General features: G+C 36.8%; 2 protein-coding genes across 8 annotated transcripts in view; one reads left to right on the top strand and one right to left on the bottom strand.

Annotated features, from left to right (window-relative positions):
- Positions 1 to 127: 127 nt before the first annotated feature.
- ST13 (ST13 Hsp70 interacting protein) lies at positions 128 to 16,330 on the bottom strand. Its single transcript, XM_026694819.2, has 12 exons — positions 16,048 to 16,330; positions 12,366 to 12,423; positions 10,998 to 11,067; positions 10,816 to 10,886; positions 10,272 to 10,338; positions 9,827 to 9,911; positions 8,776 to 8,886; positions 8,384 to 8,486; positions 6,122 to 6,238; positions 3,603 to 3,654; positions 3,006 to 3,094; positions 128 to 1,506 (listed from the first exon to the last, which is right to left on the bottom strand). The coding sequence occupies exons 1-12, from the start codon at positions 16,155 to 16,157 to the stop codon at positions 1,378 to 1,380; spliced, it is 1,062 nt and encodes a 353-aa protein (XP_026550604.1). The 5' UTR covers positions 16,158 to 16,330; the 3' UTR covers positions 128 to 1,377.
- Positions 16,331 to 16,392: 62 nt separating this feature from the next.
- Positions 16,393 to 18,774, top strand: part of XPNPEP3 (X-prolyl aminopeptidase 3) — a 21,863-nt gene continuing 19,481 nt past the window's right edge. For 5 of the 7 annotated variants that reach the window (XM_087968274.1, XM_087968273.1, XM_087968278.1 and 2 more), the window contains exon 1: positions 16,762 to 17,002. In XM_087968274.1, the coding sequence (XP_087824400.1) occupies positions 16,942 to 17,002 (61 nt within the window). In that variant the 5' untranslated portion in view covers positions 16,762 to 16,941. Of the gene's footprint in view, positions 16,647 to 16,761; positions 17,003 to 18,774 lie in introns of those variants that run through there. The other 2 variants (XM_087968275.1, XM_087968279.1) reach the window with 2 other exon arrangements.

Here is an 18,774-nt window from a genome sequence, read left to right as displayed (position 1 = left end):
TACCTATATTCATTGAACAATCCAATTATATTTTCCTTAATCAAAAGGAAGATTTCTCCTGATCCATAGAATATAGAGATTGTGAATATTACCTCCCATTAATTAAATGTTGACAGATAAACCAAGATTCTTCAAAACCATTCTTTATTATTTTAAAGGCAACTAGAAGTACTTTCATAACTATTTCTTAAGCAAAATGAAGTCATATTTCCTTTAGTTTGACAAGATAATTACTATGTGGATTTTATTTTAAGAATATATTGAATTTCTGAACCAGTTGAGGTTTAATTAAAAACAGAAAACATACATCACTTGTGGATTCAGACAAAATTACAAAGCACAGAACTGGAAACATTCAAAAGCCCTAGAAAAAAAACCAAAACCTAATTATAACAGGCCCTCCAACATTGAGCAGATAATTAAAAAGGTAGAGACCAAAACAAAATTTGTGTTAGCCGTCAGTAAATATTTCATAACAAGGATTTCAATAGTTTTTGTTCTTCCTTTTGCCCCATATGTATTCATATGACATGACATTAGAGATAGATGATATATGTAACTTTCTAAAGTAGTGTCTAGGCCATTACCATTTATCACAATTATATTTTACGTATATTCTGAATTGAATAATGAATATTACATGGTAATGGGAACAATTTTGCTTCCCTCCCTCAAAACTAAGAAATTAGTCATATTCAATAGCAAAATCAGTACAAATAACTAAAGGGCTCCCAATCATTCAAGTAATCAGCTTACTGGTGTTGATAAAACATTTGCTCACTGCGATATAGATGAGTAGCATGTTAATCTGCTCAACACTGATTGTAGAGTTTCCAGTCTCAGTATCATTTGTATCAATATAGTTAAAGCCAAAGCATGCAACATTTAGGGTGCTTCTTTCCAGTGTAAGGATATGATCCAAGAAGAGTTGATTTCAACAGTTTAATAAGTAATTCTTGTAAATTTAAGAATTGAAAATGAATTCTTCCAATTAAAATAAAAACAGTGAGCCTCATTTGTGTTAGAAATTAAACAGTCCAATTATCCCAAACCATCATAAACAGAAACATCATTCCTCCATTCCAAACTTTATCCCCAACCACTCTATATTTTTGCATCTACTAAGAAATAAAAATTATACAATTTAAAAACAAACTGTGTTTTCAGTAAGAAAATTAAGGGCATGGTAGAAAGGTGGGGTGGTTTTATATGAACCTTGCATACAGTTATGAATATTCATTTTTGAAACAGAGGAAAATGGATTCTATCCAGAGCACCCTAGTTCTCATTTGAGAATTAGCAGTACAATGGCTTGTGTTATTGCGAGATATAATAAGCGATCAATACTTCCCCCATGTCTTACAATGAAAACAAATTTTATGGTTGACTTCCAAATTTGGATGAAAGTTTGCCAATGAGATTCATGACTTTAGGATTATTCTGGTATTTTGACATATTTGCTGGATTCTGGGCAACATCTTGGAAAGCTGCCATTACTTCTGGATCCTGTAAAGTAATGAAGTATTGAAATGTATCACTAGGATAATATGATGTGAGTTTTAATGTACATGCTTTAATGTTTTATGCTTCAATCCATCATAAAATATAGTATAAAATAGAAAAATTACAGTAAAATTAATAGGTACTATGCACTTGGTTAGATTATATTTGAATCATTTCATAAAGTATGACTTAAAAAGCAAAATTTAGGACAAGAAACTATGAGTAAATACAACATGCTATTTTGGACCAGCTATCAAAATTCAACAAAGACCTAACAAATGCACCCTGTGATTGACCTGGACACTGATGTAGTGTATGATCAGAGGGATTACCAAAGAAGCTACCACACAACATGAAATACTAAGAGGAGAGGAGGTGATTAAAACCAGGAATAACAAAAGCTAGGAAGGGATTTATCAAGGAGAAAGGATTGAAATTGAGAGTTTGTCAGTGGCTACTAAATATAAGGATGAAAGTACCAATGAAATAAACAGGCTATGGGAAGAACTGCCATGGAAAATTGTCAAACTAGCAAATATGTAAAACTAAAGATGTGCCAAGTATTTATTTTATAGCTAGGTATAGAAGAAGGAATAAAATATACTGTACCCCAGTAAAAAAGAATAGTGAATACTGCTACACTATGAATCTGTCCCTCAGAAATATATGCAATTGATTATTCTAAATGGGTATTGTAAAGTTTTAAATTGGAGGCAACTATCACAGCCAAAGTCTGTTCTACTTATGAATAATTCATTTGCATCCAAGGTTTGGAGTCATAGCTTTTTACTGAAGGTAGCTTATAGAGTATGCAATCTTGTGACATGTTTCTAATTAAGGTTCAGAGATAATGTTGATATCTATTAAACCATATTGATATATATTTGCTATTTACTCCAAGTCAACTCCTATATCTTGCTATAGCCTTAAAAGATACCTCAATTTCTTAAAAGATACCTCAATTACGGAATGCATTTTAAACTGCAATAAAGTGGGAAATTATTGCTGCTTTGTAAAAAAAAAACTGCATAAAATTTTAATAACTTAGCAAATATATGAGGTATTTAGAGCTGATTAATTATTCTAAACCACACTAAAATTGCTGGAAGTCACCATGAGTCAATTGCAAAAGACAGCTTTACTTGGAATAGCTTACATCCTGCAATGATACCCTTAACACCATCAAACAAGAACATCTGCCTATATCAGCTCTTTGGGAAAGACTCAATACATGGGTAAAAATGCCAAGTCATTCTAAACATCTGCTGACTGTGACAATAAAATTTGTAAGAAGGGTGCACCTTTTCTTTCCAGTTAACTTTTGTTTTCGAGATCCTACAAATGCTAACTTAGTAGAATGAATTAATGAAAAACAAAATGAAAATTTCTGGAAATAACAAATACAGTAGTGCAAGAATCTATAGTAATTGGGACAGGAGTTCTTCAAAAGCAATCAGAATTCTTATGTTGCAGCAGCATTTTTTTTCTCTATTATTCCTCACCTGCATGGCTGCAAGAACTTCAGGGTCACTAAGAATTTCATTGAGACCAGGCATGCTTCCCATTCCAGGCATGCCTCCAGGAAAACCACCTAAATATAAGGAATATTGTTATAGAAAAAGTATTACAGTGGACTAGATCTTAGCTTATCATATAATCCATGAGTTAATTATACCTGTTTTATGTAAATTTCCAGAGCACTCAAAGAGCTGTTGAATAACTTAAAATTTTATTTCTCTAACAGCAGCAAAATTTTGCTACATTATGTGTATAGTTGCTAATAGTACTTGTTAGAGACTGTGTTATTCATTTTATAGGTTGTATTTTATTGGTCAACAACTGAAATAGTTATGTCTATTTTACTGTTTTGTGTGCTGAAATCCATGTTACACTTTTTAATATCACACCCTTGGTTAATTGCTAATACGATAGTATCAGAATTTTTATATTCAAAAATCAGAAATACAGCACTTCCATATTTGTTTGATGAATCAGAGTACAAAACATAGATATTTTGCCCAAAATAAAGCAAAATATTATGATCCCAATTCACATGAAGCTCAAATTTTTTCTATAAATGCTTTGAAATGAATACACACCTGGAAAACCACCAAACTGAGGTCCTCCTGTCTGCCGACGAGCCTCTTCCTCCTGCAAACATGAAAATATTTACTTAGTCTCCAATAAGAATATGCAAATCCACCATTTCAGAGATGGAACTTCCTATTTTTTCTTCAAACCTAGGTCAACCAAGCCATTCAGGAGTGGTTCTGGAGTTCACTGGAAGTAAATCTTTTTTCCATTTATCCACATTAAAACCACCATACGTTAAATGGTAAACTATTTTACAGGTAGTCTTTGACTTACAGTCATTTAATGAATAAAGTTACAACAGCCTCAGGAAAAGTAAAATATGGTGCCCCCCCCGCAACATTTCAGTGCTTGACAATTGGCTAAGATTTACAACCAGTTGCCAAGTCCGCTGGGGATCATGTGATCATCATTTCTAATCTTCTTTGTGAACTTCCCCAGAAAATCAATGAGGAAGCCAATAGGAGAGGTTTCAAGCAAAGAGGACAGAGGGGAGCTGAAATCTCTGTTCCTGTAGCCCACCCAAAAAATTTCTCTCCATGCATGGAGGGGAGCTGAAACCGTTGCACATTGGTTTTAATTGTGGCTTGTTTAATTTGTATGACCACCCAATTCATCAAGTATCCTGGGCAGTAAACAAAAATTTAAAAATTAAAATATTGCAAGTGTTAAAATACATAGCAGCTAAGAATAAAGTACCCATCAGAACTAAATTAACCATAAGATGAGTTCCTGCACCCATTCAGGGATCCAAGCTTAGGACCAATGGCTTACTTAATATTATACCACCTCAATGCCTATTAAAACATATAACATAGTTTATACCTATAGAGGAGTTTCCTCATTATGTTAATTTACAACTAAACAAACAACCTTGTGATATTGTGTGAAGTGGAAATCTGACTACTGTTGGGCAAGAAGCAATTTTTATGATGTTTGGGGAAACAAAGACTTTTAAAATATGAAATTAAGTTTTCCTAATACAGGTAATCCCCGGGTTACAAGCATTTCTAGAGAACAAAGTTACGCAATAAGCACCCCCTAGTGTTTGTGAACAAGGCCCCAAACTATGAATCTTGCAGGAACACGGCACTTGTTCGCCCTTACGAACAACCCCAAAGGGCCTGCAACATTCGTTCTGCACGTTGCTGGCTGAAATGGGAGCTTAGGATGGATGGATTCGTCCTTGAGAAGCCCCGTTTGGGCATTTGGAGGCCTCACCCAGCATGTTGCCGGGTGAAATGGAGCTTCTGAGAGGCAGATCTGTCCCTCAGAAGCCCTGTTAAGGCATCCAGAGGCCTTGCCCAGCCCTTTGCAGGCCGAAATGGAGCCTGCAACGGGCTGGGAGAAGCCCAAGGAGGGCCAAATGGAGCATCGGAGGGCCAGATCCATCCCCTGGAGGTTCCATTTTGGCCTGCAACGGGATGGGGGAGGCCCACGGAGGGCTGAATCCAACCCCTGGAGGCCCTATTTCAGCCCCTAACAGGCCAGGGGTAGGTCTACGGAGGTCCGAACAAAGTGTTGGAGGATCGGATTCACCCCTTAGAAGCTCCATTTCAGCCAGCAACCTGCTGGGCGAGGCCTGCAGGGGCCTGAATGGAACTGCAGAGGGACACACGCAGCTGAAAGGCTGGAGAGGAGACTGCTTGCTAGATCTTCACAAGTGACCCAAAGCAGAAAGTTGGACCGGGAAACAATTGTGGGGAGCATGAAATATTTGAAGAAAAACTTTAGTTGTCACGAACAAAACAGGAGCTGCTTGAGGAGGAAGAACAGCTGGGTACCACCGTTAAGAAATGAGGAGAACATACAGTGCACAGGTCTCATGAATTTCTGGAGGAATCTACAAGGATTTGGAAAAGTACAGTATATGCAAGCAAGCAGAGCATTATTGCTTCAGTAATCTGTTTCCCTACATATTCTTTAAAGACAATTTAGAAATTTTTATTTTTACTAGTCTGTATGGTACTAGTTAAATTTTATTGTTTCTTGTGTTTATTTAAGCAGGAAACTTTGCTCAGCCTTTTTTTATTCCCACTTCAGCTGTATTCAGGATTTTTTTTTTCTCTAGATATAATCTAAAAACTTTTTCTGAGGTCGCTAATTATAGAAGAGTAGCAGCATTCTGTGGTCTGCCTGGAACACCAAATATTTTAAATAAAACCTTTTTCTATTTAAAAAAATATATAATTTGTTCTTGTTTAAATCTATTTCCCAAATGGAAGGAGTGGAGCTGACATTTCTAATCGCACACCTCTATAAGACCAGAATAATATATTATACAATCTTTTTTCATTTTCGTCCCCTGAATTTTACCCTTTTAATTATCAGAAAAGACAGCAGTCCTCTCATACATCAGAATTAAGGAGAAGATGCCAGGTGAGGGGTCTCTTGGAAGACAGGTGGTGGCTGTATAATTGACCAAGTTCCTAGATAGATGATGTGTCGGGGTATGAACTCTTGTTTGACATCTCTAGTCTTTCCCTCTAAGGACTCAACTATGCCACCATGTTTTTCAAGCTCTTACCCTTTGAGCTTTCTCATGTTCCTCTCGGGCTTTTTTTACTCTTTCCATTCTTTCTCTAATTTCTTTTTCTTCACGCTTTCGTTCATATTTTCTTCTGTGTTCTGAAATCTTTTGAGCCTGACGTACAAGATGAATAAAATTATTTGTCACATATATATAACATTTATACAATATAATTCCAGCATTCTACAATAACTATTTTTAGTTTGTATTATGTCAATTCTCTCTCAAGAACTACAGGGCTATAATCAACACTAATTCTTCCCTTCAACACGGTTATGACTCTAAAGTATCCCAAGAATAGTCTAAATTTGGCAATATACTACAGTCTTTTAGATGAAAGTTAATTTCAGTAGAAAAAGTAAATACAGCTTAACTCTCCTTAAGGGTTAAATAAAAATAATTTATGAGAAGCAATCTGCAAGTTAATCTGCAGAATGAACACAGTAAAACTCTTCAAAAGCAAAAAACTTCTGGTTTCTATTAACTCTTTCTTTTCTTTCATACACAATATATAGACAAGTAGCAAAGCATCAGAACTACCAATGTCTTGAGATCTAAGACAGTTAAAACAAAAATTCAATGAAGAGAAACTTTATTTAATTCAGAAATGGTACGTCTGTCTGAAGAAATTATCAGTATATAAGATTTTTTTCACAGTAGTTCATTTTGTAGACGTTCCTCAGCAAATTTTGTTGCATTATCTATAAATACAAAGTAAAAACTTGCACAGCCTAGTTTTACTTGTGTCTCAGAAATAAATTTAGGTTCAGAGATATAAGGGAAAGAGGGTATATATCTCAAGCAATCTTAATGGCAACAGATTAGGAAGAACAGAAATGTCCTTGGTACTATTCTTTTCTTAATAGGAAAAGCAAGAAAGCAAAAACCATGAAGTCAGTAATGCTGCATTGGGATGTCCAACTTCCATAAGTTTTTTTCCCCCTTTGGCTTATAAGAACCAGGTAAGATAAAGCTAAAGAAAAAGCTATATTCCATTCCATAATAATTTTCAGTGATATAGGCAGAAACATAAATGGTTCAGGGCTACTTCGTCGACATACCCTAGGATAAATTGACACTGGAGAAAACATTGTTATACCACAAAACCAAATAAGGAGAGGGGCTGTGATTATCAATTCAATGTTACAGAAATAATTCCACTATATTTATTCTTATTGTATATAAAATAAAAATTACTTAACATTATTTCTATTCTATAATATTAAAATAGAGATCACTACTAGTCAAATGCTAAAGCTTTTAATGTTAGGCCAGAAATAGCAACACAATTGTTGTCAAAGCTAGTATGTAATCATCCAGTTTATGATGTAACTAAAAAGAGGACAGTAATTTTTTGAGTTATGTTATTCATAGTACTACTCCCTTGTGGCACATCAGAAAAACATTCAAGCAACATTTTATTCCACACAATGTGCAGTTTTCAGAACCAATTCATACTTTACTTATCTACAGCTTGTCCCCTGGTAATAGGGAGAAAAATGATTTAATTTTCAAGTGTTAAATTTTGTTAAAGAGCCTTACAATAAGTTAGTGGCAAGCTTGCAAACTTAATTACTTTGTGGCAACAATTGTTAGAATTACAGAACCACAATATCCTTAAAAACTGGAGTTTAAAAAAAAATCACAAAAAACAGGATAGTGTTTTAGCACAAATTCCAGGGGTGGGATTATACCGGTTCTATAGAACCGGTTATGATTCTGTGCAGTTCAGAAAACCAGCAAATCATGCCCTTGGCTGGCCCTCCCCCTCCCTGCCCGCCCACTCAGTCCTTATCGTGCATGCCCGACATCACTGACTGCATTCTCCCCCTCCCAGTCATTCCTTAAGGTATTTCTTTTTTCCCTCCACCTGATGATCAGCTGTTCCTATGATCAGCTGTGCCGGGATTCCCCTCGCTGTCTGACTGCTTTGCCCAGGAGGCCCCAAAATGGACTGGGGGGAGGGCTGTGCACCTGCCCCAGGCTCCGTTGTTTGTTTTTTTTTACCCAGGAAAGCCTTCTGGGAGCAAAATGTCCCTTCAGGAGGCTTCCCTGAGGCCCAGAAGGCCCAAAAGCCAGGGGGAGGGGGGTGCCAAAAAAAAGAAGCCACAACCACCCAGTCACATGGCCACGCCCACCTAGCCATGTCCACAGAACCGGTCGTTAAAAAATTTGAATCCCATCCCTGACAAGTTCCATAAAATATCATAGAAGTGAAATCATGAGCTTCTGTCATCCACATTTTCATTCATTACTTACACGTGGCTGTACTTCCTTAAGCATGGCACTAGCTTCTTCATCATAATCCAGTTTACAGGCCAAAGCTAGATCGTGTGCAGAATCTTCCCAATGACCTAGAAGCCTGGCAAGAAAATTATTAATTCCAGTCAGCATCATTTGAGACAATGTTAAAAACAATTTTAAGCCATAGGTATAAATAAGAAAGCTTTTTAATAATATCCAAATATCCTTTATTTTCAAGTTCTGCATTTTTAAAAATTGAAGAAAATTAAAAGTTACTCTGTTAACGTGCAGTGGAGATAAAAGCAACACATCTTAAAAGCTTTCTATTTAACCTAGAAAGTTTTTATTTTCTATAAGATGATTAAGATATAAAGAAGATAGGATTGCTTTGCTTTGGTTTTTTTTACCTGTGAGCTTTTCCTCGCCATTTGTAGGTCTGTGCCGAATCGGGATTTATCTGAATGGCTCTATCACAATCCCTAATAGCAGCATTTGGCTTCTGCATTTTCACAAAAACACTGTCAACATGAAAAGTATACATCCTTAACTAAAAATTAATAGAATACCATATGCTTTGCAGCCTAATACTTTAAGCAAGTGAGTTAAAATACTATTCAGCTCAATACATGTATTATTTTCCAGAAAATTATAAGCACTTTCAATACATTTTGCATTTACCTATTTAAATATATCTGAATTATCAAATCTTCTTATAGACTACCATTATATAATTCTTGTTTAATGTTCATTAAAATTTTCTGATTCCAATTAATGATAATCATTATGTTTAGTTTTAACTTAAGCTGCCACAAAGATATGCCATACCCAGTTCATTCCCATTTTTAGTAAGCCCTGAATGCTATTGTATCTCCGTAGAACAGTAACTAATACTTGGTGGTATACAGGCTCCCAAACTGCAGATAATATATAGCCACTGTGATTAGAAACTATAACCAGTTATAGAGGAAAGAGGCAAGAAGCAAAGATAGCAAAACGTTCCTTAAGTCCTGACAAACAAGATAGTATTTGGAGAAGATTTGGGCTGACTCTTCCCTCATTCACCAGGATATAAGAAAGAGGGTAGATAAAGCACAATCAGTACTGTAAAGTTTTGTTATTATAGCCTAGCTATACTTCCAGTCTTCCCATGGAATTCAAGATATGCAAATGCACCAGTATTAAAGAACAGAAAAAGTGGTAACCAAAGTAAAACACAAACTTGGATATGGCTATCAAGAGAAAAATGGAAGATTGGCAGAAAGTTTTCATATTGCTAAAAATGTTAAAAATAAGAACTATAAAAATAGCCTTGTTATTTCAGAATGTCAGTATAACAAGACATTTATTCAGTGATAAATTTTGAAAAGTCTATAAAATAATTCATAAACACAGTCCAGATTATGCTATCTTTATATTAGCTATCTTTTATAGTAGAAATATTCAAATATAAAGTCTCACCTGGCTCTTTTGGCATACAGGATAGCCAAATGAGGATTCAATTTTATGGCTTCTGTGAACAGATCAATGGCTTTCGCAAGTTCACCTGAAAATATAAAATTTTAGTGGAAAATAAATCCATTCTAAATTTGGTGGCCTAGAAATGTGGAAAGAAGAAAACTGGTTGGACATGATGTATAAAAATGACTTAGAAAAAAGAGACTCAAGTGGTGACCTTCCTTGGTGGCTTTGTCACTAACTTCTTGTAGGAAACTGGTAGAAGTCATAAATGGTAATTACATGACTGCAAGATGCTGCAACTGTAATAAGTACCAGCCAGAACTTTAAGGATCAGTCTTAAGTATCATTCAGTATCATCATAACTGAACAGTTTTTTTAACCCAAGCATATCTCTATGGGTGTATCTAGTAAAAAAGATAAAGTTGATGTAGCATATATAACTGACCTTCACTTAATGCATGTATAGCTTCCATCTTCTTTTCATTGGCCTGGTCCATCATTTCTTCTGTTACCTAAAGAAAACAAAGGCAAAGAAACTATAATTCAGATCAAAGCTATCATGCTTTCAGGAAACAGTATCTGGATTTAAAATCAGTTGGAGCATTAATATATTACATTTAACCAAGAGCTGATTAGTGCACAAGTGTGCGCTTTTGGACTGCAAACCAACTGCACATGATTTTACAGTTAAACATGTCATCTGAACATAGGATAAAATATATTGCTGCCCAAAACTGACCAGATAGTATTGCTTCAAATAAAATAAGTAATGGTTATACTTTTTGGTTATTTCCAGTTAGACATATTCTTCATCCTGTCAATAGCAAACCTAGCTACTGTATATATATGCTTAGATGACACAATTAGCCAAAAACCATTAAAAGGCTCATTGCTAGCTGAACCAATAACAAAAAGGAACTAACAGTCGCACACTAACTGCTTTTTTGATTAAGTGTGACACATAGATTCAGAGTTCCAAGCACTATTACCTCAACACTTTCATCTCCCATTGCCTGAGGTTCTTCATTGTCTGGTTCAATCACTCCTTCATTATCAATTTCTGCAAAGTCCCAAAAAATTACAAACATATATTACAAATAAGAAGAATTCAAGTTAGCTGAATTCAAAATAAAAAAATTACATCAAAGAGACTTCAATACTGGTCACTAACCTAAATCACTTTCTTCACTTTCAGGCTCAGGTGGTTTTGGTGGCTCTTCTGCCTTTTCTTCTGCTTTTGGCTAAAAAAAAGTCATTAATGACATCCTTTTTTTTCCTCATAGAATGTTATATCAATTTAAATATAACATAATCAGGGAGTAAATTTGATAACTATTGATGCAGTGACATTCCTTGTGGGAGATTTTAAAATAACTATAGGTGAGCTCATCCAAACTGATATAAAGTTATAAAGTATCTGCTTGGTGCAGGACAATGAAAAAAACTCTAAAATTCAATTAATTTAAAAACTGTGTGGATTCGGAAACATAAACACGGAATGAGAGGGAGCATTGAAAAGTAGCTCTGACCAATAATAAATTTAAATTAGTTAATGGAAGAACCTCTCTTAGAACCTCCTTTTGCCAGTGGCCGAGAGTGAAATAATTCAATTAATAAATAAATCTAAAGAATGGCGGGTATTATTACTTCCAATGATTTTTGCAGGAAAGGTGACTTTTCATAAAATATGGTTAATAGGAAGGGGGGAGGGGGGGATTAAAAAACAAACTAGGAAACAAAGTGTTGCTGTGGAATACCCTCTATCAGGAACAGAAGAATCTGCAATGCATTTACCTGGAAGGTTTTTCCACAATACTATTTTATACAGTGCTGTGTGACTATAGAAAGAATGGACAAAAAATATAATGGCCAGCATTATTTGCCTATTTTTCCAATATGGGAAAGATAAAGGATCATGATATACAGTAAGATGCAGGATCACAAGAAGCAAAGTTTCACGAACTACAACACATCCTGAAGTTAAAAGAGATTGCAGGAAAAAAAGGAAAATTCTTATAACGTTTTCTGCAAGGTAAAGTTACATCCAAGAGAAAATAAAATGGGAAATGTAGTTAATGCCATTCTAGAGGATATTGTATTAATTATTATAAATATCCCACATTGTGGAAAATGGCGAAGAAGTCTTTGTAAATATTGCAATCTGCTTCTGTCTCGTTAACAGTTTCCATAATGTTATCTTTTTATACTGATGGATGGGTGGGTGGGTGGGTGGATGGATGGAGATATATACATATACCTGTTTGTATTTTATATTGATCTCATGGCTGTAATAAACTTTGATAGATTTAGACTTTCCATTATCTTTATATAAAGGTTTCTTTATTTATCTCATATTTAGAGTAATAGGAAATTGAGTTGCAAGAGTTCAAGGTGAGACATGAGGAATGAAAATAAGGGGAGATTACCTATCGAACCTATCGGAACATGTGGAAAAAAACCCCTTCCTCTGCAAAGATAATTAAAAAGGCAATATCCTCTTTCCGAAGTATTGTACATTGTAGCCAAGCTTCTGTCTTACCTCATCAGTTGTTTCTGTTGAAGTTTTGCAAGGAGCTGGTGGTATTGTACCTCCCATGCTTTATAATCAAAAGGAAAAACGCCAATTAAAGACATCATCAAATATCAATATAAACACTTTGGCTTAAGTTAAATAAAGCAATATATGGAATCCATAATATCTTGTAGCAAAGATCTGTTTATGAGTTCAAGAATTAGCAGGGCAGATTTTTATTTTTTTTTGGATATATTATTGGGTCTAGTTAGTTTTCTAAACCATTTTTCAGGAATGCTTTAAACTTCAATATTAAATTGTTAGGACAGAGATCTTCCCACTTTAAGAAGAATGAATTATATTATCATTTTCAGCCTTCTGATCAAAGAAATATGAAAAAATATTTAGGGATGTTTAAGAGGATCCTATTCTAAGCATAGCTTTCATAATATAGGGATAATTATTATGAGCACAGAAAGTTATTCTTTTTAAAAGTGTTCTGAACTATAAAGTACACAATAGGGGGAAATACTATTAAAGAAAAATAAAATGCACATCAATCCCAAGTAATTTTCTAGAGTAAAAGTTGCTGATGCTCAAATACACATTTAATGTTTCTGTATTCATCCCCCAAACCTTCACTTTGCCCACCTGTTTGCCCCAAAAATGCCCAGCAAAAATGGAGTGAAATTGTACCTATGCCCTATTAAATTCATGACATGCCACATTGTATCCTCCAGAACAGGGGTGCCAGGGCCGGATGCGTCATGTGCAGGCCGTGCCCATCCCAAAGAGAAGAATTTTGTGATACATCACAGGATGGTAATGTGACGCCACTTGCTTGATACCCATGATCTAGAATCACTGTTTGCATTGTAAGAATATTTTCTAAAATTAAAATATTTGCTCTATTGTATTATTTTCCTTTCCCTTTAAATGTATCATGTCTTAAAAATAGTATTCAATTCAAATGTAACACTTTTTTTTTTTCCAAGAAAATTTTAGGAAAATTACAAGTGCAAATATGTAGTATAAATCTTTGATTTGCTCGGGTTTTTTTAGCTCAACATTCATAAATGTATTCATGTTTATGGCTCATTTATATGCTAAATGAAGCACATTTAAGACTGATCATTGGAAGCTGGAATCTACAAAGGGCTAATTGATAATCAACTAATTCAGAATTATCTCACAACCTGCCCCAAAATCTTAAATCATGGTTATCCAACCTTTTGGCTTGCATTGAGTGAAACAGAATTGTCTTGGGCCACATATAAAATATGTAATATGGTTAATTTATATAAACAAATATTTATTTTTATTATCTTGTAGGGTCCTACTAGCTGTCCAGGGTACAGGTTGGACCCACTGTCTTCAATTATCTAGATTTGTTTTCTACTATTCAGCACCTTCCTGAATGTTGCTCCAGTCATGATGGTAAAGAATAAACCGCTGAAACCCAACAAATCTAGAAGACCCTAGATAGGAAAGTCTGAACTAGCTTTATCACTTTAGCTATAGCCAGAAACATGATGGAAAGACTCATCTACAGCGTGGCTCCTCAATGCCACTTTGAAATCAATGTTTTTGCAATGTCGTGGGGCCATTAAAGTCTGGGCTTGCTGTTCCATTCTTTTTGTAGAACCAACATTATCAATATTATGAGCTTTGGTGGTGCAGTACTGCAGGCTACGTCTGATGGATGCCTGCAATTTGGCAGTTCGAATCTCACCAGGCTCAAAGTTCTCAGCCTTTCATCCTTCCCAGGTCGGTAAAATGAGGACCCGGATTGTTGGAGGCAATATGCTGACTCTGTAAACTGCTTAGAGAGAGCTGTAAAGCACTGTGAAGCAGTATAGAAGTCTAAGTGCTATTGCTATTACTTTATGAGGTTTCTTACTAGAATATGAAAATGTCCTTGTAATTGGCTGCATAAAGAAGAGTCTGACTGCTCTCACGCTAGATATGAGACAACTAAGAGATAAGAATTCTCCTGCTGCAGGCTGTAAATCCAACATTCTATGTTATACAGAAGTGAACGGGATGTATTTGCAAAGTTCATAAATCTAAACTGAAGTGATGGCATTCTTCTACGATTAATATCCTGCAATTGGTATATAAGTCATGCAGCCTACTATACAGGAGATAGAACAACCAGCAGTATTAATGGCCACGAATAGCATGATCCTTCATGAATTCATTCAGTGTTCTATTAAAACTATGCAAATTGTCATTACCATAAATACCAGCACTGAATTCTAGTCTTTCCTCACAGAGGAGGTATTCTAACCCCTTAATTACTGTTAAAGAACAAGTTGGCATTTTGAAAAAGTGGCCGTATAAAGTAAAATGGGTAGAACAGCAAGGGCTTTAAGCAGAGAATCTTAATAGCTGTGAGGAACCTCATTTCCAAAGCACTGTAGATAGCCTTTGACTTACAACTATTTGTTTAATAACCAAAGTTAAAATGGCACTGAAAAGGTGGCTTATGACCCAACTCAACATTCCCATGGTCATGCAATCAAAATTCCGCTGCTTGGCAACTGGCATGTATTTTACCATGGTTGCAGTCCTAAGGTCTCCGGGATTGCCATTTGCAACTTTTCTAGCAGATTTCTGACATGCAAAATGAATGGAGGAAGCCAGATTCCCTTAACAACCACATACTTTGCTTCATGACCATGGCTTAAAAAGTTGTAATATTGGCCACAACTCAACTTCATTGCTTAGGGACAGAAGTTATGGGCTCAATTGTGATCAAAAGTTGAGGAAGAACTGTATAGAATTTGATCCCTAAATTCTTTCATAGGCTCAAGTCAAAGTTTTACTGCATATTATGGAATACATAATTTGAGAAAACTTTCTTTCCACATAGAAAAAATAAGCCTTCTAGAGTTAAGAAACTTTAAAGTCACCTTCACCACAGATAAAGGATTTAAGAATAGGGGGAAAAAAACCCGAAGAAATGTACTTGTCACTTAAGATACGGGAGTTTGTTGTGTTGGAGCACTAACGGTGATAAATCACATTTATAGCTCCAGCAACTTACATGCAAGCAAGACCGATATAATTCTGCATACAGATATAATACAGAAGGGTTTTAAAATATCCTTTCCTTCACATATTCTTTATCAGGCAAACAATTTCAGTTCTAAAACTAGGCAAGTTAAATAACACGGAAGATCCTAGCGAATCTTAAGTCTTCCTAGATTTTTGGGGGTGTGTGGTATGAGTTGAGTAACCGAACAGAGAGGCCAGGTTTCAATGATACGACTAGGCCTTGCCACTAAAAGCTCAGTACTCCATTCCCCCAAATCGTCTCTGATTTGCTTCAGAGGCAAATTAAAGGAGTCAGACAGCGTCAGATCAATAAAATCCTTCAAATGTACAAGTATTTAACAAGACTTTAAGACTTTATTTAACTCTCTGTAATCCAGCAGCCCTTGTTTCTCAAGTTCTACAACCGATCCCACGAAAGACAAAATTCACGCCGCCCCTTAAAAGAAGATGAAAACAATTTAGCCTCCAAAACTCACCATCTCAGGACCGGCTCCAACAACTTTAACTTACGGGGGGCGGGGGCGGGGGGAGGCAGGAAGAGAGGAGGGAACCGAAGGGGCAGCAGTCACAAGAAGCGGGAATAAGTTCCCGTAGCTACCCCTACCTGCTTTCTGCTCGGGCTCCCTCGGAAGAGCGGCTCCATGCTTACCTCTCTATCCAGTCGCGGAAGAAGATCAGATCTTCGGAGTGCAAGATGGCAGAATTCTGCTTGCAGAGTTTCACGAAGGTCCGCAGCTCACTCAACTTCTGCGGGTCCATGGCCAGCCCCTCTTGCCACGCCGCTGCTGCCTGGCCGCGCTTGCTGCTCCCACCGCTACAGCTTCTCTCCGGGAGGGAACAGCCGTAGCTCCCCCAACCCCCTCAAGCAGGCCTTGCCGTCACGCGCCGCACAGCGCAACGGCTCCCACACGCCCTCTGGCAAGCTTCCAGGGAGCGGGGGGGTAAGCGACTCCCGCTCTTGCCTCTCTACTCTCCCCGCGCGGCCGAAGCTCCTCCCCTCCAACCCCGCCTTCTCACGAGCCGCCCCGATAGCCCCAGTTTTGGCAGCGGGGTCCAGAATCTTCTAGAAACGAAAGTGGAGTTGCCCTCGATCTTGCCTCTTTCCGTTGCCTTTGGACTCACGCTTTTCTCCTTCGATTCAGTCCAATGAGAGGGTGCCAGTTAAAGTCATAGCATTGCATTCACCCGGTTCTGGTGCTTTCTTAACCATGATGGTGAGAAGAAGGCGCGAATGAAGCACTTTAACAAGTAGGCATTTATTTAGTCGACTACAATATAATGACCAGTCACTCGCCGAAGCTCAAGAGGCGAAATACAAAGCTGGTTACGATTGATGGTGACGTCATTATGTGCCGACCCAGTGGAAGCAAGGTCCTGCGAACTCAAATCGAGCTTAGTGTAACTGGCCATGCTTCAGGGTTGGGGATCAGGAAAGAGAGCGTTAGGAGCGAAGTGGAGGAAGATCAGGACTTGGGGCGTTGCGATTTCTTCCGAGATCGCCCCGTAGTGTTGATTACTCTTCTTACAGGCAGGGAGCTCAGCGATGGTGTGGTTGCCAGTTCAGAGACTTACCCAACCTGTAAGGGTCAAATGCAACTTTTCAGGTCAGAGACTCAATTTGATAAGAGATACTAAGATAATAAGATAAGAGAACAATTCTGAAATTGTGGGCGAAAGCTAGTTATTTTAGGTACTCCCTCCATTTTGTATATTTTAAAAGAATATACAGTGAAAAAAACTTACTGTCTCAGTTTCAACTGTGATACTTGTGGCTGATTTCGGGCTAAGGTGAAAAAAATTATTCTGCAGACCACGGTAGTATTATGGAAAACTCTTATTAAAGAAACGTCTTTTCTATTTAAAATGAAAGTTTCAGAAACTGGTCAATTTAGCTTTCAAATTGCTAACAAAATATTACCAGATGCTTAATTAAGATGAGGTTTTTAAACTCAGTAAAGAGCACCCTCTTTTTGGCTCCAGAGTAGAAAGACCCAAAACTGTCCTATTTTGTTTTGGATTTTTTTTAAGAGTGCCTAAATGTAAAGAGCATAATGGCTGCTTTAAGCCTTTTAGAGATTTTAGATGCTCTGCTTGTCAACACTTATAATTTTTACATTCTGTATAAATATGTATAAAGGCTGCACATTGAAAATTGGATTTTAGTATCAGCAGCAATCCTGTTTTATACCAAAAAACATAACACTGCCATTTTTCAACATTCTTTTGTAACAGTAATTACAGTAATTATGAAAAATAGGATAGAGTTGCTATAAAGCTATTAATGTCACTATTTTCTTACATAAGGGCCCATTATTGTTATTCCTATTAAGTATCATTGGATGGATCAGAAATGATTATTAGAAACATAATTTCAATACATAATCTGCATTGTTTGGAATATCTCAGTGATTTATCATAAATGTTTTAGCAATATTTAAACTGGAGATTGGGCGATTTATTGTATAAATGAAAATACAATCAGTACCATAATTATAGCATTTGTAACCATAGTGAAGGAAATACCGTATTTATCGGCGTATAACACGCACTGGCGTATAACACGCATCTTCATTTTAAGGGGGAAATTTCAGGAAAAAAATTTAAAAAATTCTGCCTGCCTGCCTTAGTTTCTGGTTGTTTGGGAGCAGCTTCGGCTGAGAATAATAACTATTCGCCTCTTTTACTCAGCCGAAGCTGTTCGATTCAACCATTAACGAAGGCAGGCAGGCAGGCAGAACGGAGCACTGCGGGCGGGCGGGCGGGCGGACGGGGTGGGGGAGAGGCGACAGGAAAAGCCCCCCGCTTCTTTGAAGCAGTTTCTTCCTGTGCTGGTGGAGGAGCGAGAGAGCAACTGAGAGAGCTGACCCAGAGAGAAGGACAGGCTTCGGTTGCTTCCTCCCTCCCCTTCTTTCATTTGTGTCCTTGATCCCGATCCCAGCAGCATTCACCGAAGGCTTCTTAACATTATATCGGCGTATAACACGCATACATCATTTGCCCCTATTTTCAGGGGGAAAAAGTGCGTGTTATACGCCCGATAAATCACGGTAAATGCCAAGATCAGAAATATTTTTATTTTTAAAGTTAAGCTTTTAACAGTCACCCAGAACGGGTTGCCAACCTTTTGGACCCCAGGGACCACCAAAATCATAATTTTAAATCCCAGGGACCACTAACTGGTTCTGTGGGTGTGGCCTAATTTGTGGGTGTGGCTTAGTGGTCAGCTGACTGGCTGGGCATGGCTTGTATGTAAATATAAATATTTATATAAATATTAAATTTTTTATTAAAAAGGAACTTTTACCCAAAATCTGGCAAAGCAGGCAGGCAGATTGAGTTGCTCACAGATTCATTCAGAAATCTATCTGCCATTGGC

Source organism: Notechis scutatus, chromosome 6, assembly GCF_049901735.1.
Source record: "Notechis scutatus isolate UNSWTSFEM ecotype Mainland chromosome 6, rNotScu1.2, whole genome shotgun sequence".
In the NCBI taxonomy this organism is placed as follows: domain Eukaryota; kingdom Metazoa; phylum Chordata; class Lepidosauria; order Squamata; family Elapidae; genus Notechis; species Notechis scutatus.
The sequence above is the reverse complement of the archived record's forward strand: the minus strand, read 5'-3'. Positions and strand labels throughout refer to the sequence as shown.

Coding starts and splice junctions, on each gene's coding strand:
- ST13 (XM_026694819.2), bottom strand. CDS start 16,157: ATGGACCCGCAGAAGTTGAGTGAGCTGCGGACCTTCGTGAAACTCTGC. Junction 6,239..8,383: donor TTAAGGAAGTACAGCCACGT/GTAAGTAATGAA, acceptor CTTGTACGTCAG/GCTCAAAAGATTTCAGAACA. Junction 3,095..3,602: donor TCAGTTTGGTGGTTTTCCAG/GTGTGTATTCAT, acceptor CCTTATATTTAG/GTGGTTTTCCTGGAGGCATG.